The 21,775-nt window shown below is 36.8% G+C and overlaps 1 protein-coding gene across 3 annotated transcripts in view; it reads right to left on the bottom strand.

Moving 5' to 3' along the window:
- Window positions 1-17,803, bottom strand: part of lyst (lysosomal trafficking regulator) — a 56,248-nt gene extending 38,445 nt beyond the window's left edge. For all 3 annotated transcript variants that reach the window (XM_042010364.1, XM_042010366.1, XM_042010365.1), the window contains exons 1-3: window positions 17,417-17,803; window positions 7,238-7,329; window positions 1,977-2,175 (exon numbers count right to left, since the gene is read on the bottom strand). In XM_042010364.1, coding sequence (XP_041866298.1) covers window positions 1,977-2,175; window positions 7,238-7,329; window positions 17,417-17,497 — 372 coding nt within the window. In that variant the 5' untranslated portion in view covers window positions 17,498-17,803. The remainder of the gene's footprint in view (window positions 1-1,976; window positions 2,176-7,237; window positions 7,330-17,416) is intronic.
- Between the last annotated feature and the right edge of the window lie 3,972 nt (window positions 17,804-21,775).

Here is a 21,775-nt window from a genome sequence, read left to right as displayed (position 1 = left end):
CAAGAAAATAACAGGATAACATTCCTCTATTTATCTTCTAAACTAGTATTTACATTAGATTACAAGACAACCTTTGTGGTCATACTTATCATCATTACGCTTTTCTTATGTTATCTCAGTGTACCTCAGTGACTTTGATATGCTGCAGCATGCTGCAGTCTGCTGGCATTTAGCTTGTTTATGCACTTTAGTCTGTGATGTACTTCCTAATTTGAGAAGATTATTATTTTCTAAATAGTTTGTGATCCTTCACATATGTCACTTCTACAAAGTAAAAAGTATATTATTTGAGTTAGACACCGTTTACAACTGACTTCTTTTGGGGTCACAAAATCTGATGGCTCACAAGATTTGGTGTTACACCCGAGGTGTAACACCAAAAAAAGAAAAAGAAAAATCAAAATGAATTGAGAAACATAAAAAACGAAGGCAGAAAAAAGGAAATAAGCAGGCATAAAAATAAATACATGAAATTATCAGAACTAATAAAGATATGTAAAAATCTAAATAAAAATATACAGAAATAAATTAAAATATAATTGTAATATATACATTATTCATTCATTAATTTTCTATACCTGCTAATTCCAATTCAGGGTTGCAGGGAAGCTGAGGCAGGGTACACCCTGGACAGTAGTAGGACAAACAAAAATTCACACCCACATTCACTCCTGGGGACAATTTAGAGCGACCAATTAACCTAAAATACATTAGTTAATTCTTTTATTTGTTTCTACATTTATTTATTTCTGTTTAAGTCTGCTCATTTATATTATTAAATTGTTTGTTGTTAATTTTTTATTGGTGCTCTGATCATTCCATACACCGAGCACCAATAGGAAGTGTGTTAACAGCGATGTTAAAGCTGCATTGTTCACTCCCTAATAGAAGCATTTTCTGGGTTTTTTGGCCTCTGATGTACAATCTGTATGATCGAATTTGAAGGTAGCATTTACATTATTACTGTATTTCATTATTCAAATACATAAATGCAAATACTGGTCAGAAAATTACATAAGAATGTTGGCAAGCTGTTCTGAACGAATTTGCTCATTATCTTTGATTCAGCATGAACAGAACAGAGTTGAGTTTTCTGCACTCAGATACTTTAATAACAGATGATCACTTCAGAGGAATTTTTTTTCTTTAGATCTGAAAGCTTTACAGGTGTAAGGAAAGAATTTGGAAGGAACTCAGTACCATTTAACCTGACAGTTATGGAAATATATAATCCCCTCTTGCATGGTGTTTCTATCAGACCATTAAGAAGAGCTTTTAACATACCATTACTCCAATAAAAAATTTGTCTTTAAAATATAAATTTTGTTCTAATGACAAAACAAATAGTTTCTTCATAAAATGATACAGCATTTAATCAGAGCCTAACTTGTGGTTTTATATTGGTTTTCCTACTCTTTCATGATTAAATACCCCTTTCATCTTACCAGCGATGCTTGTGTTGTGTTTGTTTCTAATCATGCATTTTTCTTACATGGCATCCCTGGTGCAAGTTCCTTTTGATGATTAAAGATCAGTTGAGCCAAAAGTTATACAGGCATATATGCAGATATTTGAATTTGTCATGCCTGTGCTGCACAGCTGCATGAAAAACATTATAAATTAAGAATTATAAGTATTAGGACATGAAGCTGAATCCGAAACTAAAAGCGGTACTCTTAAATTTTATGTGACTAGGAGCATATTTAGTTGCATTGGTATGTAAAACTTAAAATGAGTGCAAATCTGTGGGATTTGCATTTTTCTGTCCGACTACAACTCGGACTGTTCGAGTGTCATGCAGCAGAGATTCTTTTTTATCCAAGTATGAGCTGAGATCACAGCTGATCTCGGTATTTTAAGATCTGACAACGTGTGATAACAGTTGCCTTCTACTCTGTTTCTTTTCTTATAACTAAAATAAAACAAACTGATTTGTCTGGAGGAGATGATATGAGATATTTTTAGTTTTTCCTTACCTGGTCAATGATTGAGTCCAGGGTGCTGAGCAACAGGAAGCCTCGTCCCCGGACCAGGTACTCTCCCAGAGCCACCATATGACTCTCCTCTTCATCTTCCTCCCGTGCCTCTGCTCGCTGGGCCACCGCACTGCATAGTTGATGAACATCGGTCAGAAACTCTCTCGCCAGTGTGTTACTGGCCCCACTCATGTCTGAGCTGTAACAGAAGACATAATAATGTCAGAGGGGTATGACACTATCAAATGATCCACATACTGTATGTCTACTTATCAGCATTAGATGGTAGGTTGGATTTTTCTTTTTTTTTGTAGCTGAAAGATGTTTTGATTAAATATTGAAAACAAAAATGAAAAACTGTGCAACTTTAATTTGATGATTAGAATTCCTAAATTTTGCCAAAGATTTCATCTTTAATTGAACTAATGTGACAGAACAGAGGCTTGATCACATTAGTTATCCTGTTAGTGTCTAGTTAATGCAGTGAGATCAAAGACTAACAGCCAAAGAAAACGCCTAGAAAGGTATACATTAATAACTAAAAGTACATCTTAACATTGAAATAATATACTGTTCCAAGTCTGCTTCTTACTGTCAAACATTGAAATCTGGAGTCATGTCTTAAATATAAAATGATAAAAATGCACATATCCAACTGAGCATGCTTTTCAAAAAGGCGCCAAGTTGCTATATGATCATGTCTGCAGCAACCATGTGTTCCTCTACACAGGCTCTACATCCCAGTGCAAGACACACACCTGACAACTCTATCACATTTCAGAGTGATCCCTATTCGGTCAACTGAGGCGCGACTTTAGAGTTGAGCCAGCATCAGATACCAAATAACTCAAAATGAATATTTACATTCATTAAACTTCTCCAATTCACACCTACACCCAATGTAATGATATGCAGAGGAGAGCTGAATGAATCAAATCTGAAACAAGTCAAATTCCTGACATTAGTCTCTATAACGCACATACACATAATCCTTCTCATTTTACCAAATGTTATTGGGCCAAACCGTTTCCTTCCAGACATCTTGTGTTTGCTCCAAACTTGACTTCAGTTCTGCTAGCTGGATCTGCATACTTCCTCACATGACTACTGACTGAATCCTCTGTTCCGCAGCACAAATTCCATTAAATTGGAATTTCAAATGGAAGCTTTCCAGATTCGCAGCAGATCAGCGTATCACATGAAAGCATGTGCTGTCACATGGCGAGGGGACTGGTCTTGGGAATACAGACAAGCACCCAGTGCCCTGTGGAAGACCTCTGCCAGTAACAGTCATTCACAGTCAGTGCCTTTGTATTCTACAACAACTGGGAGTTTCCTTTAAGGCAAAAAAAAAAACTCTATGAGGGATAACTGGAAAAGAGAGCAAGACGGGACGTTTTTAAAGAACATTTTGGTGCCTTCATCTCTACAAATTGATTTTGTGAGGTCTTGAATTGCAAACCCATATTGATCTAATTTAATTCTATTCCTCTATTATTTCTAATTCCTCTTGTTTTCCTATCAAGACTTCCAAAAATATAATAATTCCATAAAATATGTTGAGAAATATTTAAAAATGGTTATTTTTAATTTTTATATTAATAATAATTTACTTTTAAATAACACTCTAATATTAGCTCTAACTGAGTCAACAAGATTTCTTAAATAAATAAATATTACTAAAAATGTACTCTCTTGAAAACATTTCCACAACACCGAGGCCTGGATCCCACCTCCACACCAGAAGGACACAACCTTTCCAGTCACACAAAGGGTTGACCACATAAATGAACAGGCACTGTAAAAATTATTCATTAAAATGAAATAAAAATTAACGATACAGTGCAATAAGGAGAAAATGAACAAGATTAGAAGAAAAATACTATCTACAGTTTAATGCAACACAAATAAACCACTCTAAAATGTACCCAGTTCATTTCGTAACTTCAAACATCCCAGTTTAATCTTGAGTATCTGATCCAGGATTCAAACAAGGCAATAACTGACTGATCAACTTGGGAGTCACTAAGAACACCTCAGCTCCAACATCTGTTAGTAATGACTTAAAATCCTGTGGTGTGACTAGCTAACATGTCTGCTGTGGGGAAAATAGCTTTAAGTGAAAATTGAGAGCGGTCCAACGCGCACTTGTAATCTACTATTTGAGCAGCAGTAGTACCAGGGCTTCGTTTAGTACCAGCAGTTTGATTAGACAAGTTTACATGATTGACTAAAGATTCCTAGTTCACTCAGTTAACCTGCACTAAAGCTCTGCCAGAGCAACCCCTAATTGAGGAAACTTGTGAAAAGATACCTTTCCGCAGGGCAGCAATAAGGCAGAAAGGATTACAGAGAGGGTGACTGAATTCATCTCTATGTATAACCACTCAACAGCAGCGGCTGAAAATATGGGTCTTCTTAAAAGCTGAGGTACGCCTTACCCACTGGACACCATACACCAGACACAGAATTATGAGGTATATCATCTGATGTGACCACTATTGGCTTTATTAAAGACATTTGGAGTTCTGATATTTCCTGATGCCACTGTTTAGCCTCACTGCCCACTGGGCTGATCCCTCATTTGATCAAAAGCCCAACGGTTTCATGGATCTAATGCGGTGCAGCATGTAAAGAAGGCCACTGATGACATGTTAGAAGTATGGGAAACAGACAAGAAGTGTGTCCTCGTCATTCTGCATGATTATGCAAGTAAATGTGATAAAAGCAGGAGACGAAATAGGGGGCTGCAAGTATGGGGTGCACCTACTTCAGCTGGTTATGCTCAAAAAAGAATGTTCTCCAAGAGTAGCAGGATAGACTCAGTGGCTAATCCGACAAAAATAAATGGTCATTTCAAATATTTACTGCAAACTCATGTGTGGAAGATATTCAGATTGATATGATAGTTAAATGTCTGCAATGTAACATACATGGTATTAATTTTAACATTAATTCATTTATAATGTGCAGTTTGCAACTGATGCTCGTATCAGAAAAATCATATAATTATATGTATCCAAAACACAAGTGCACACTAAGTAAAACAATATTTTACAAATTCAGAAGGAGAAAAATAACATTAAAAAAAAAACAACTGCAAGAATTTAATAAAAGCAATGAGACTATGTAAAAAAAAAAAAAACACACAGTAAATGAAGACTGCAGGTAAGAGATGCCTCACTAAATGACAGATTCATTTAAGACTGAAAGAATATTTATTCCTAAAAAAGAAGCCCAACTTTGTTAAATTTACTCTTTGATTCAATTTCTGGAAAAAACCTTCACATCAACCCAAACTTCAAGATATGTGTACTGTACAGCGCTCAATATTTGTACTATTGACTGGGTGGTTGGAAGAAAGAAAAAAAATGCTGTAACCAAATGTTTAGTTACACAGCGTAACCTCTTTAATATTTGCAGTCACCATAATAATTCAGCTTAAGTTTGTGTAACACATGTCGACCCACTGAATGGAGGTTATTGATATCACAAGCCACCCTCAAACATGCGAAACTCACACATACTCCAGTCAGCAAGCATGACCAGATTCCAACTCAAACTAGGACACACATATTTTTTTAGTATCTAAAGTTTTTCTACAAATACATTTGCAGTGACTAAGACCCAGACTTTATCAGTTTGAGAATAGCAGAAACTGATTAGGTAAAATGTTATCAAATGTGACGCAATGCCTTCAAAACGTAAAGCTGAGATATTGAATTTAGCCTGTTTGTTGAGAAAAATAGTCTAATCAAGGTGAGGAGAATGAAATAAAAAAAACAAAATTATTTTTTTCTTAGTATACAGTCCCTTCCGTCCACCTATTAAAACAATTATTCTTTCTGATTGCTTCACCAGCTTTGGCCACTCAATCCTTTGATCACTACCACAAGACACTGATTAGAGACTTAGTAAACAAAGATAATGGTTCCCATGCAAAACACATTGCTCAGCTGCACATCTCAATTTTTGGGTTTCCCCCTCAAGCGAGTAAAGTGTGAGACTCCTAACTGCAGTCGAGTTACTTCAACAGTGGCTTCATTCAGCTCTGTTACTCTCCGTGGCCTTAAAGCATTAGATAACAGCCAAACACAGATCAGTAAATTAACATTGCTCCACTGATCTAAGAGTAAAAGCCACAATGCCAGGGTGTGGATTCCTGTGTAAAATGCATAGTCAATGGAGAGTCAGGAGCTATGATGATGTCATGGAAACAAACAAGGATTATCCACCGCATCAATATATCTGGTTCCACAGCAAACAATACAAGAGTGTGCACACACAAGAGTGTGTTATTCATCACGGATGCTTTACTTATTTGGTTTAAGTGGAAGTTACAGAAGTTAGTTTTTGATAGTGTCCTCAGACTGATGGCAAAATAAGCTTTAGAATTAGCACCTGCAGCAGTTAGCCATTCAGTGGTCGACCTCACAGAGGAACATAAACCTGCTGTAGCTTTGGAAATAAGAAACGGAAATTATTTTAGGTATTTCAAACAAAAACCCACTCAATCTTCTAAAGGAACACATAACTAAATGAGTTAAATGAAAAGTAAATTTAAACTAAATTAAATTAAAAATACTTTACTAATTCCAGTGAGAAATTATAATAATCCCAATGCATCTATTTAATTGTTTCTGTATGTTGTTTAAACTCACAAGAATACAATCAAGAGGTGCTCTGGTGTCCTAATGACCCACAAATTCCCAGAGCACAGCAGTGTAATAGTTGATCTCTGCATGTTTTTTTTTCCAAGGTACTCCAGCTATCTCCAACAACCCAGAAGCAAGCAAGGCTAGTGGGTGATTACAAAATGATTGTAGCTCTGAGTGTGAGCTTGCATGGCTTTTCTTCTCTTTAGCCCCATGACAGAGTGGCAACTTGTGCAGGATGTCTAGTCAGCAGCAGATTCATGTACTGTAAATCTGTCACTTATGCAGTCCTTGGTTGAGACTAAAAGAAAGCAACCAAAGAAATCCTGAGGTAAATGTGCTTGCAAATAGTCCATGTCTCAGCTATTTTTAGTTTCAAATACACTGTTTGCATTCAGTCTACTACCAACACTTATTCTGACAAATTGTTTAATATTTCTTGTCAATTATGGACTTGTCATTAAACGGTTGCTATATCACTTTCATTTTAAAGTTACAGCCCGTAAGGTTGCTGTAATGGATTTTATTACATACAAAGGCTTTAGCCATACAGAGACAAGATCTCCGTTATTGTACATGTAAAATGTTAAAATGATGAAAGCTTACCAGAATTTCAGTGCATCTTTGGTGCTTTGATTGGGGTGGTGTTGCACATAGTGGAAGAGACAGAGAAAATTTTCCAGACTCTGAAGGCTGACCTGATAAGAGATAGACAAACGAGAAACAAGAGTGGAAATGTGATTACTTGTGTTGAAATGAAAAGGAACTGAAATGGAGAATGTGCCGCACAAAAACATTTCCTTTTCTCATGACCATCTATTGTAACACGACTGTGGATGATTTGGGGTTTTTATCACTGCTCTGGTATGGTATAGTCAATAAATTAATAATGTGTTAGTACATCAGACTTTTGCACCAGTATTGATTTTTCAGGAGTAATATATTGCGTATATTGTGTACCTCATTTCTTCTTTTCAAGCTCCCAAAACAATAAACTCAATCAGAAATTAAAGAAGAATACTGGAGAATCCTGCAGGAAAGAAAGATCATATGAAGATAAAATGAGCCTTGTCCGAGCAGGAATTTCCTACCAGAGCTGACAACTCAGCTGGGATTTTTTTAATAGTGAGACGAGCCACCTGGTCTCACATAACCACATTACTAGTTCCAGGGTAGTGTGCTAATACCTTCCTGACAGACTGAGCCACTAAGCCAGCGTGCTGCTGTCCCTCACCCCACACAGGAGCTACCTTTACGCCTCTACAAACCTGACACCACTGAACGGATTCAACACTGGTCCCTGACTGATGTGGTTGTTCTGAGTGTCTGGGTCACAAAGCCAAAGAACAGACACAGCACTGTACCTATCAATGTAAATTATAATGGAACTGACACAACACTTAAAAAGTGGAAGATAAAAATAAATTAACAGTAGGATTTACATGAAAAAGAGCAGTCAAAACAAAAAAATGTGTTATGTAACCATCTAAATCGGAACAGGATAATATTATTGTGTCCACATGCTATTATCAGGTTTTTTCTGTCCATGTTTGCAGGGATAATGTGTCTCTGACCTGGTGAAAGCTTAAGAAAATTAGTTGGGGATAAATTATTTCAGTATTAGCCGTGTTCTTCTAAAAGAAAGCCACTTAATTTTGTGATTTTCAAACATATTTGAAACCACAAAGCTTTTCTGTGTAGTTCCCATGTTCGTTGAACATGGTTGTGATTTACACATTCTTAGTAATTTCCACTGGAGCTACCAGAGGAAGTCACCATCAACTATTAGTTCAGTGATAAATTTGGTCTGGATCCATGGTTTTCTTACTCAGTGAAGACAACAGTTCTCCCACCAGTCGATAATTTGGACTGAAAAATCCACCTTCACCATCCCACGGTTTACAGATGGCATAAAATGGAGCTACTGAGATGACTGCATCATTAAAAGCAACCACTGAAAGGAAAAAAAATGGCTGCTACACGCTGATAGCCTTCAACTCAACTGAATTTGGTCAGTAAAGTTGTGGAAACAATTTTTTTTAATGTCTTCTTCTCCAACAGCCCAGAACAGGTTTGTAAAGAATACAATTGAGATTAAATGTATCTTATCAGATCACACTGTTTAGCATCTGGGTCACAGTTTGATGTTTACTAACCCATAAACACAAAAGGCTCATTTTAAAGCAATATTTTAAATCCTAAACAATGTTTAAAAAGAAACTTGAACACTATCTGAAAACCTGATAGTGTTGTCAACATTTTTTTTTACCTGTATTTCTTAACATGCACAAGCACTGATCAAAACATACAATAAAACCCATCAAAGAGCTTAAACATTTCTCTTTTATCAATTCAAATGTTCACCTTTTTGTCTTTTCTTCTGTTATATGCTTTATTATGACATAAAGAACACACTAGGGAGGTGTGTCCAATCTTTTTTACTAGTACTGTACGTGTATAAATTGTATCTGATCTTAGTAGTGTAATCCAAATTAGAAAAAAACAACATGCAATGCAAATAAAACAAAACTTTGGAATTCTCGACCAATTTGTTTTTAAAAAAATAATAATAATATTAATCCTTTTTTGTACCTAGGAAATCTCTTTCCTACAAAATAAAATTAAAATTAGAAGCAAGAAAAACAAACAAGTTTAAAGAAAGACAAAACTTTTCTTTGCAGCATGGTACAGAGGGTGTCTGCTTTGCTAGCTCAGGGCCTGAACGCCATGCAGTTGCATGCATTGAGATAATGGATTTTACAATAAAACGTCAAGGCAGCAGTCCTTGAGCCAGTTTTGGACATACTGGGTGATGCATCACAACTATGACATGAACAAGTTAAAAAAAAGGGTGACTGAGCACAAAGATAAAATATATATTTGAAATGGTTCAGTAAACTCCTTACCTTAACCTGTCTTAATACTGTGGAACGACCTTACGAGGGCCTGTTTAATCAAAATGTCCCAGATATAAAGATTTCCTGGGCAAGAACCATTTTCTACAAATGATTTAAGAGTTGTCACAAGAAATCTTTGAGGAAGGTTGCTGCTGCTTAAAAAGCTTTAAAAAAAAAAAAGGAGGTTCAACCCAATTAAAAACTGTTTATACTTTGAATGTAACATTATTATGTAAGTTATTCAGGTGCCCTACAGTTTGTTAAACCTCAGTTCTTGCTACCCACTCTGTTGAGTCAACTTCCTTCCTGTGTCACAAGCGCAAAAGCAAGCTGTTGTTTTAAAATGACTTACTCTGTTACCACATGGATAGCATTAAAAAAAGATTAAACTAATCCTGTCTAATAATCTTAAAATTCCAGTCGGTGAAGGTGCAGAGTTGACCACACTCACCAGGGTCAAGGAGGGGCAGAGAGGGTGACACTTCAACAGATGAGACAAGAAGCCAACGCAATCAGTGATGGGATTGCTAGGTGGGTGTGGGTCACAGCACATCAGGGGGCTGGACAACGTCATATGCAGGAGACGGGAAAGGGGGGAGAAAAAGAAGCGAATGGATCATGAGAGAGACAGGAGAGGAGCGGAGAAAAACATGAAAGCTAGAACATAAAGGTGAAAGAAATAAATGCAGCAACAGATGAGAGCAGAGATAAACAGTGACTGGTAGAAGATCAAAGCTCCAGGGCTGCAGAAACTGTTATTAGCTGAATAAATAATTTCTGAAGCAAGGCTGGAGCTGCACTGTCAGTCTATTAAATTAATCTCCTAAAATGAGAATCTAAAATGGCTCGGTTTGTCCTTGTGTTATCTGTGTACCAGTGTTGTGGTTGTATTTCTCAAATGGGAGAGGGAAACTGAATGGTTCAAGATAACACTAATTTCCCAGCACTGGGTTTGTTTTTTTCCTACGAGGCTCTAATCCAATATTACAATACACTGAGCACCAACCAGCCAGCGTGATTTGATAATGGAGAGACTGCCAATACTGATAAAAACAGCTCAGGATGGAAGTCAGCAGTTGACAAAAGCTCACTGAACATTTTTCTGCAAACAAGAGAGAAAATTTGACCTTTCCTCTGCAGTGATGAACTTACTGTTCATTTCTCATGCATCTACATGGTGGTGAGACGTACTGCTACAGATTTCTATTACTGTAATTTGGGCCAATATTTCTTGGCTGCTTTATACCCTACTGATGTCAACTTTTCTTTTCATTTTCCTTGATAAACTCTAAGTTTAAGAATGACACCACACAAGGTAGATTACAAGAAGTAGAACATAAACTGTTCTCAGGACTGACTGAAGTAACATCTGCTTATTCTACTATGCTTGTGAGTAGGGCTAAGCAATATATCGAGATTTTCAAATACATCGAGACTTTATCAGACGCAATATAGAAGGAGGGAATATTGTTTATATCGAGATAGCTTGTTTTGAGTTAAAAGCATCTTTTCTTTTGCATTTTGCACATCTGTATTTTGTTATGGTCATTGAAAAATATTTTAAATTTATTTTGTTTTAGGAGCATTTAATTTAATATAAAGGTACTGTAATTTCAGTCAGCTGTTTTAATGCACATGTGCTGCTGATCCTTAATAAAAGTATATTTGGCACTAAAGGCTGTAAATTAGAACTGTCTCTTTGGTTACTTGTCAAAAAAAATATATATTGAGATATATATTGTATATCCTGATATATATTGAGATATAAGATTTGGTTCATATTGCCCAGCCCTACTTGTGAGTATATATTTGCAAACATACATCCTAGGTTTTGGTAACTTCTCAGATACTGTGGCCATGCCCTCTGTCTCCATCCAGTGTGGTGATCATGGGAGACCTAGTCATGGGAGTCTCATAGCTGAGTCACCCATGCTGGTGCATACTTTCCTCTCAAGCTCTCTTTGGATAATTGGTTAGACTACAACTTGGCAGAGGCAGTGAAAATGCAGTGATCTTGTCCTTCTAAGAGGAAACGTGGGGCCTTGGTTATGTAATGTGTATTTTTTTTTCCTAGTTTAAGATCCCTACTGATCTAATTTAACATTTGGGTGATGAGCATCATGAGGAGCCCCTAACGTTCCACATTTCCTAACAAACTATGAGTCAGACAGCTAAGTCGCTTCAAACAGCACCATAAATAACAACCTGTTTTTGGGTTATTTATTATTATTTTTTTACTCCTATCAAGGCCCGAATGTAAAAAAGCCAAACCAGGAAGCATGATTATTTTTTGCCAGTGACAGCTCCAGCAGTTTACTCATTAGAGCATAGCCAGTGACAGGGAAATGAAAATGTGCTACCCTCCACTGCAATGTTTTCATTACAGAGAAAAGATATGCAAGTTGTTGGTTGAATTTACAAACAAAACACCCTGCTGTGGTCTAACTCTTTTGCAGTTGTCTGGGACTATGTTTTTTTTTTTTTTTTTTTTAAAGGAGATGTCTGACTTAATAACCGGCTACTGGGTGGAAAAAGCTGAGGCAGAGCAACACCAGAGGTCTGAGTCAACCGAGAACAGGAGAGATGAATTATTCATTCATTCATTCAATCGAGTGGAACAGCCCTGGAGCTCAGAGGACGTAGGAGTGGGGCTGAAACTACAGGCGGAACAATAAATGCAGATGTGAAAGAAGCCCTAAAAGCAACTTCAACTTTGACAAACAATGTCAGGACATACTAGAAATAACTAAAGCAACATGATCAATGATCAACAGCCCATTTTAAAGTAGTGTGACCATCACAAGACATCAGGGTGTTTGCGTGTCTGAACAACATCCATATCTGCCACTTTATACTTGAATTTTCCTAAAAGCTTAGTCATTATGAATTTACTAAAATAAGTGAAAGCAAATTACATCTTTTTCATGTATATTGATTCTATAAATAAATGGACACTGACACAATTTAAATGATAAACTCTTCTCTTTTTATGGGGCTCAAATTAAATTAGATAAATATGTCAAATCAATCTAAAAAATGTTTATTGGAAATTGTTTACAGGCAATGGGCATCTCCAAAAATGACCTTGTTACTTTTCCACTTCTTAACTTTAACTCAATCAGACCTAACGCGTCAACAAAAATTTCAACACTTATCAACGTCTGACCTTGTAAGTAACAGAAGAAACCCACATCTGCCCCAAAGACATTCATCTACTCATGGTCCTGTGGAAAAGTGGATTTTTCATATTAAAGAATTGTAATCCCAAATGCTTTCATCCGATTACAATGTGAATGTCCTTTGATTAAAGTTGAGTCTACACCTCAGGCATTATCTGTAATTTGAAAAAGTTTTGGTAAGAAAGACTATAATAAATATGTATGAATAAAAAAAAACTATGCATATTCCAATTATATATGGATCCAAGTAATCAAGTTATTAATTTCTGCTACACTTTCTCTGGACTGAAATATATATAAATTAGAGGTTTGTGTGATTTAGACACAGCAGGTTAGTTCTTGTTATGAAAGAGCAGCTTTTGCTGCAAACCTTCCCATCACATGAGATTAAAAGCATTAAAACTTATTTCCAGCTTGAGTCTGAACTTTTTGGCATTTTTCATAAGCAAAGATTAGTTAAGAAATTATTTATCTAATATACAGCAAAAACAAGAGCAAAACAAGGACATGTAAGTATTTTCACCTGCTACAAAGACAAACAGTAGAACATGCTTTATGCCCACCATGTCCTGCTAAAGATCTGTTACCTGTTTTCACTTTGCACTGCCACATAGGAGCAGAGAATGAAACAAGCAACAGCTTGAAACCCAGGTGCTGCTTGGTTTTATTATTATTTTTGTTTGTTTGTTTGTTCTACTGAAGTTGAGAGCTCTGAACAGGTACCCTTTTCCTAATACTTTGTAAACAGATTTTGAAATATACATCCGTATAATCCACCCTTACAACGAAATACGAAAAAGAAATTAAGACAATTTCTCTATTTCACTTTGTGGCTCCATATCAATTCAAAGGAAATCATGCCTCGTTATAACTGAGTAAAAAGTTCCAGTATGTAAAATTGTGGTTGTCTATCAACAGAAATGTAAAATAAAATTTGATAATAATATGAAATAATGGTTGCATTATTTGTAATGTATAACCAGTTATTTACATCCACTTACATTCCAAAAACTCCACTGTGCTGCAACAATATGTAACAGTAAAATTCGAGCATTCGCTCTAGACCTCGGCTTTCCTTCCAGATCACCATTGTGTGCGAGGAGGTGGGGGTGTTTGACTGTTTCTAATGTGCCAATTTGCACTGGTTAACAAGACAACATCTTACAGAGGAAGTTTGATAGGAGAGAAACCACACGCTATGATATGTTGATTAACAAATTCCTGCAAACGTGCACTACTTCAATTTCCCTAAGGTCAACCTGTACTGCCATATTTACTTGACAAGTTTAAGGACATCAAATCAGGGCTTCACTGCAACAAGAATGTGAAGCAGAGAACAGAGCGTGGAAAGGTAATGACAAGTGATGTGGGTGGAATGTGTGACCAGGGATTTCCTTTTCAGAAAATCACTACAATTAATCGCCTTTACACACAAGAGCCTGCTGACAGACTTTAATCTACACTGTGGAGCAAATGATAGTTTACATGACAACTCATCAAGATGATTAACTTTATATATATATATATATATAAAACTTACCAATGTTAAGAGTACCCACAGAATGATACAAGATGAGCTCAATCAGAGTAGAAGATAACACCTGTCATTTCTTTTTTAGTGAAAACTGAAATGCAAGTAGAGTTAATGAATCCAAGTCTGTAACGGAGTTAGGCTGACTGAAAGTGACATAGGAGTCAGGTGGAGCTAGGAAAGATCATTTCGCTGCAGCTCACAGGTATCAAAAGACAGAAAAAGCGAAGTGCTTCAGACATCTCAGTCTGGTGTTTTGAAACATCCTGTTATCTCATAATGAAACTAAACAATGTACAAGCAACAGAGCTGGGTCTCATGCTTGGCTCCTACCCAAGAAACCATTCTACTAAATTGACTCTGCTCATTAAGATACAGATAGAATGAAGAGGATGGAAACAGTCCTTACAGATACTTCAATGCAAGAGTGCCCAAGGAAAACAGCTCTTACAGCAGAGCATACAAATACTGCAGACTTGGCTCCTAAAGACAGATGTTTTTAACAATAAAAATAGGGGTTTAATGTCTGTATATCTGGTTTACTGAAGCTATATTACAGATACACTGGTCACTTTATTAAGTACAATTGCTTGTAAACACAAACAGCTTATCAGCCAGTCATGTGGTAATGCATTTAGGTATGTAGACGTAGTCAAGGTGACTTGCTCAAGTTCATACTGACAGTTTCTGGAGTTTTAAGACAGGAATGTTCTCCTATTCCTTTCTGATGCAGGATTCTAGCTACTTAACAGTCCTGGGCCTTCATTACTAAGTTGTTTTTTTTTTTATTGATTTACCAAATGTTTTCTATTGGTAACAGACTGGACTACATGATGACCAGTTCAGCACCCAGACTCTTCTCCCTTCAAGCCATGCTGTGGTGATGGATGCAGGATGTGGTTTAGCATGGTCTTGCTGAAATATGCAAGGGTTGGATAGGAACAGATGTTGCTCTAAAACCTTTCTGTACTTTTCAGCATTGATGGAGCCTTCAAAGATGCTCCATATCACTGCCCACACCATATGCACTAATACAATACCATACCATCAGAGATGCAGGCTTTTAAACCCACTAATAACAAGTTGGATGGTCCATCTCCCATACATCTTCGTGTAAATGTAATTAGTTATTGTCTCATTCTTTTTGTCTTAACTTTTCCTTCTTTCTGTACCATTACCTAAGACAAATGCTAACAAGTCAATAAATTATCTGTAGTTAGAAATAATTGAGTTTGTCACATGTGGTTTCCAAAGGATCAACTGCTCAATTTATAGTTGCATTGTATTTTCTTTGGACTCCAAAAACGCTCAAGGAAATCAAGCAATCTTAGTTTCAAGTCCTTTCTGTTTCCTCAGAAAAGACATTGCTGACATTGACGTCAAAAAAGGAAGCAAACAAGGTAACACGGAGGTCAATGTTAGCCACCCACTAATAATGCCCTTAGGCGCTGTGATGTAAATAAGCAACAGCAAAAGCTAGTGTGAGCTTAATTCTGACAAAGAGGAAGATGGAAAGCAGGAAGTACAAAGATAAGGATGGGAGAGGAGTAGGAAGACGTTGCAGCCCTGCTGTTTTAACAACTTCTTTTCTCACATGCTTTCTCATCAACTGTTGCAGGAGAAGGTGTATGTTTGCCCTCCAAACTTCAAAGTAAAGTGTGATCAAATGCTCGCATACAGGAAAGTAGGGCTGAGTCTTGCTGCTGCTGGACAATTCCCATGATCACTTTGTTTTACCACTATGTTGCCTGTCATGAATAGAAAGCATCACTTTGGGAGGAGGCACTAACAGCCTGTATGTTCTTGTGAACAACATCATTTGCAAGTAGTGCAACAGTAGCCATGTGAGTGCTGTAAGCTATCACTGTGTGTCCCTCATCAGGTTCAGTCAGGAGGGAATGCTATCATATCAGTAAACTAGAGAGGACAGCTGTGCTCACTAAACCATCTCCTTGCATCTCATACACACAAACAAACAACGCTTTAATCGTTGTGAAGCTGACAGGTGGAGGAGCAAACACACTCATCCCGAGGGAACCATTGTAACTAAAGTGACAGAAGAAGTTACCATTAATAGAAAGGCAGCGCCTGCTTAGTTCATGACATCTAGAGTGAAAGTTTGTTATTTCCAAAAAAGAAAAACACTGCTCATGCCTTCTCAGCATTTATTAGCTTTACAAAATGATAGCTTTTAGAGGACAAAAACACACATAATAAATTGAAAGTAATGAATAAACCAGATGGCTAAACCAGTTCACCCAAACGCGTGTGTGTGCGCGCGTGTGTAGGTGTGTGTGTGTGTGTGTGTGAGAGAGAGAGAGAGAGAGAGAGAGAGAGAGAGAGAGAGAGAGAGAGAGAGAACATTCTCAGGTCTTGCAGTCTGATCCTAATCTAAATCTCGTGATCTGGCTGCAGTGGGTTCTCTGACACAAGGAGGGGGATGAAAAGAGTTGCAGAGGTCCGTCAGAGATTTCCAAATCTCTGCCACTCAGTCCTCTCATACACTGACAGAGCAATGGAAAATCTGTGGTTTACACCTGCTGCTACCTCTGCACTGACTCACTGCAGTCTGCCCATGTTTATGTTGTAACCCAGCATTAAAAAAAAATTAACAACAAATAAGCAAAGTTGCATCTGTGGACCTCCATAGTTCAAGAGGATTAAAGCTAGTCCAAAATAAAGTGTGGTAACCTTTATTAAACTATTGGATATTGTGTAATTATGAACAAAAGTCATTTTTGAGCCTTTTGCAAAAGGATCCTCAGGCTAGCAGAAGAACTTTAAATAGTGGTTTTCAGTTTGATTAATAAAACTCTGCCAAACAATCTAAGCAGCATCAGTATCCACAATCTGCTGCTGATGCAATGAAAACTATGTAATTAAACCATGTAACTTTTAATTATACAGTTATTTATTTGGAAACAATAACAGTGCTATCCTGGTGGACAGATTTTGCACATCACACACAATTAAAACAAATAGTTTGTATCCATCAATACTAAGAAGATATGATAGATCTGTATTCATCCCCATTCAATGCATACATTATGATGCATATTAAGGCCTTTTCAGAACCACTGCTTGTAGTTTTGGATAAATAAGCATCACCAGCACCTAGAGATAGATCCAAATACTGAGCCTGCACATGTACTTCTGCCCTCTGCCAGCAGCACCTTACCTGGAGATCTGCTCCTTGCAGTCGACAGTCCATATACCTCTCCCACGCATAAGACAGATCTGGCTGCTGTAGACAGGCCATGTCGTCCACACCTCCTGATCATCCACCAACTGGGTAGCGACAAAGTCAGGAATTACAAAAATCTCTCTTTGATTTCCTTTCTTCTACTCCAGGTGTCTGGAAGTGTCCAGGAGCGCCCGAACGAAGCTCCAAATGTTCTCCTGAGTCTTTCATGGCAGTTTCATGATCCGATGCGCTGCTTTACGTCTTTTAAAATTGTGCTTCTGCAGATAAAATACATGTCAAAGGGTTAGCGAAACAGAATCAACCTGCCGAAGCCGCTTTCTTTTCTGAAACCCGCAGTCAAATTTATACAAACGGCTCAATGTGTCGTGCTTGAACCGGATTTGAACCCGAAACTTCGGTCAGACGAGTCTGACACACTGTAGCACAACCAAAACAAAACGGACTCTAGCAATACGGGCAGCTAGCTAACCGGGTATCTGCAGAACTTGCGTCAAGTTTCCGGGAAAGTTGAGAAGAGTGATTTCCGGTAGGAAAATTTGCCTTCAAAATTAAAGCACAATTTATACTACTGTCACAATGAGGATTCGTACTAATTCAAATTTGTGCACTGTTGATGCCCTGATAAGAATAAACAGAAATATAAAATACAAAAATATACAAACATCATAGACAATATTTTACCATATAAACACAAACGTCTACAAATGAAAATATTTAATGTTACCTTTTTTTTTTTAAATAAGGTGAATAATATAACTTCTTTTGAACCTTTCATACTGTGAATAACTACAATATAAACTTGAAGCAAGTTTAGATTCATACAACTAATTTACAATCAATCAGCTGTACAACTGATATCTTTTTTTTTTTTGTTAATCAAGTTTTATGTAAACTTTGCACAAAAACCTAGGAAATATATGTTTGGTGGAAGTTTTCTTTATTGTAAAAATGCTTCTTGGCAATAAATCTTAAACAGTAGGAGCACCTTTCTATCTCCCTTTTAAATGGTGTCACATTTGCAAGGAAAATACATTTGTGGGATGAGCAGCAGAGTTGAGTATGTGCCCAAATGCTTCTCTGCTCATTCCACAAATGCATTTTTCTAGCAAATATGGCACCTTTAATAATGGAAATAAACTTGTTTTCCAACTATTTTAGATTTAATACCAATTAGCATTGGTAAAACAACGAAATAATCCACTAAACCTTACTTTTTGTACGAAGTTACGCTCAATTCGGGACCTAATTAGTTAATTATACGCATAGCGTTTTATTTGGGAAGCTCGGCTGTTACAAAGTGCTGTAAAATGTGCTAGCTTACCCGCAAGGTATATTGCCAATACTCGGTAACTTCAACCAAAATATCAGGTTAAACAGTATTTAACCTCACATGAACAATAGCAAATTAATTCCATAACCTCTTTAAAAAACCTAAAATAGTTACTACAGACATTAATCTCTTAGCAAACATTTCTAACGTCACCATTGTAAAGGTGGTTGTTGCATCGCACTGTCTTATGTTTGGCAGCTCTGTCATGGCTGTCTCAAAGGAAAACCGATATATCCTTAATGGCCTTCACGAAAATAATTAAACAGCCTAAATGTTGTTACATTTTTGTCTAACTTATAATTGCTAAAGTGGGCAAAACAAACCTTTAAACATACCTTTGTTTTCCATAAATTGAAGCCAGCTAAAAGCTAGCATTCGACCAGCACTGACCACCATTCGTTTTCATTCCTCAGTACTCACTGCAAGGCAGTGTTCTACTGTACCACTCTGTCAAAACCTTATTTATTGGAGCTCCTAAAATGAATGGTTATGAAGCTACGAAAACAGCTTGTAATAACAGAGAAAAGTTCAGCGCAGTAAAAAATATCTAATATGTTGTCTTGAACGTGTTTAACGCATAAAATCCAGGATAAAGTATCCCTTGCAGTCAAGTCTGAGGGTTAAGCGGCTTAAGTACAGTTAAGCCCCGCCCTAACCTGTGACAAGATTTGTTTCCAACGTACAAAACATTTCCAAATCAGTCAAGGCCCTGGCATTATGATCACAGAATGGTGGGGCGTTTGGAGAATCTCTGGAAAAACAGGACTCTGTTCAAACTGAGATACTTTGGGCTCTGTTTAAATGCGTAAAAAAAAAAAAAAGAAAAAAAAAAAAAAATTTAAGACACATTCAGAGCTATGATTCAGACCTAAATTAGAAAATGTATTAAGTTTATTCTTGTTTTATGTATAACTTTAATTTCCCTGCATTTGAAGGTCACAAGAGTTCGATATTTAATAAATAAATCATTTTCATTTACACATAATAAATAGTTACCACAAATCTCACTGTGTTATGCCTTATTTGCCTTTAAAATGTGTTCTGGAAAACTTTGAAGTCTATGTGGGACAGTGTGGGAAAATGGATTGTAGTTACAAATTAATTAAAGCTGACATAGTAAATACATAAATCAGTCAACCAACAGTGAAATAAATAAATAAAATAACCAAGCAACCTATTGTCTCTTAATATCACTTTTGAAAAATTACATTTTTTCCAAGTTCATTTCATGGCAATAGAGTTGTCATTTGTTTTCTTACAAGTGGGAATTATTTATAGATACCTTCAGATCAATCAATGACAACAATCTTGTGTTGTTGCACAGCTTTCGTCCAGCTCTCAAATGTGCACATTACGATTTTATAAAGAGTAAATGAATAAATTAATGTTGCATGCATCTCCCTTGGTTTAGATATTGGCGTCTTTTAAATAGTTTAATTTAATCAGCATTTGACATTAGTGTGTGTGTGTGTGTGTGTGTGTGCACAAACAAGTAAGCACCCCTCCCCCTACCCCCACTCTTTGACATACTGAGTGCCAACCCACAGAAATATGGGTTATTATTTCTGTACCAACAGTGCATTTGTCAGAAATATGTTGACAGCTATGATCACTATGAGCTATAATGAGACACAAAGAGAGAGAGAGAGAGAGAGAGAGAGAGAGAGAGAGAGAGAGAGAGAGAGAGCGAGAGAGAAAGCTGCACTTAATCTGACATGCAAGTAAAAAAATTTAGAGCTGGCAAGATTTGCCATCCTATTTTACAGTTTACTATGAGAAGATCCCCCTAATGCAGAAGTCCCTTTGTTTTCATGTAAAGAGGATATCTTTATCATTGCTATATCTATGTTGTAAATGTGAAAATCAACAGCAGCAAGATACAAACAACAGACACTAGTGATCATTTCTTCATCCATATGGCCACCAACACCCCAAGTGAAAGGCTAGATGATCATTATGATGTGATCTCTACAAGAAAATTGGCACATTACCTCTGCAAAACAAAACGATAAGGTCATAGTGAAATATTAGGCAGTTTGACGGACCTCCTGGACTCATCATTGGATGACACCTAATGAGGTTCCAGGAAATCACTAGCACGGCATGTTTGTGGAACATGAGAACTAACTTTAGGACTAAATTAACAAAATATTTGATTGCTTTTTGTTGTCAGAGGGAGGTGCTTCTCCCTGTTTTCTTTCATTTTAGCTGCATTTAAAGTATAGTCACAAAAGTGGTAACAAGCTTCTCCATTGGTGTTTCTGTCTTTGCAGACTTTGAAGATGTGTATGAATGTATTTAATAAGTCATTATTTCATGAGAAGACAGCCTTTTTCTCCACAACTTCACAGGCTTTGAAGAGGCCCCCTTTTTTTTCTCCATGCAGAAAATTCACCTTAAGATGCCAAGTAACTGAGGAACTTATTGAAGAGAAAAGAAAGATCCGCTTTGAAGCAACCTCACAAGGTATCACAGTCTGTCTCCTTCTGTCAGCTTTAGAGACACTTAAAAGATTAGGTACTCCTCCACTTGAAACCCTGGAAAATATTAACTGGTAAGCTTGACTGTTTTAAGATGCAGCATGTAACAAAATCAAGTCAATGACAAAAAAAAACCAAAAACAAAAAAAAAGAAATTATGAATAATCTATTGGTATCTAATCACTTTACTAAAATAACTGTTTTTTATTCTCTTGCCATGGATCCACATACATGGCAGCTGCAGTATTTTTGCCACCATTTTTACTATGATGACTCTGAATGGACAAACACCTCTTTGAAATTTAAACTGCCGTATTAGATTTGCTTAATAGGTGCCAGACAACCATTAAAAACCATATAGAAGAAGACACATGGACACAGTGTTGAAGTAGTTACCTGTAATGTAGTCATCACTGCACATAAGGCCACTGGATCCACTCACAGAGGAAAATGTGTTTATATCTGGAAGAATTTTGGCTACTGAAAGCCACTGCCCATTTACAACTGTGCTTGAGGTTATGT

Source organism: Melanotaenia boesemani, chromosome 16 (genome assembly GCF_017639745.1).
Source record: "Melanotaenia boesemani isolate fMelBoe1 chromosome 16, fMelBoe1.pri, whole genome shotgun sequence".
Lineage (NCBI taxonomy): Eukaryota > Metazoa > Chordata > Actinopteri > Atheriniformes > Melanotaeniidae > Melanotaenia > Melanotaenia boesemani.
Note: the sequence above shows the minus strand (reverse complement) of the source record. Positions and strands in the feature narration are given on the sequence as shown.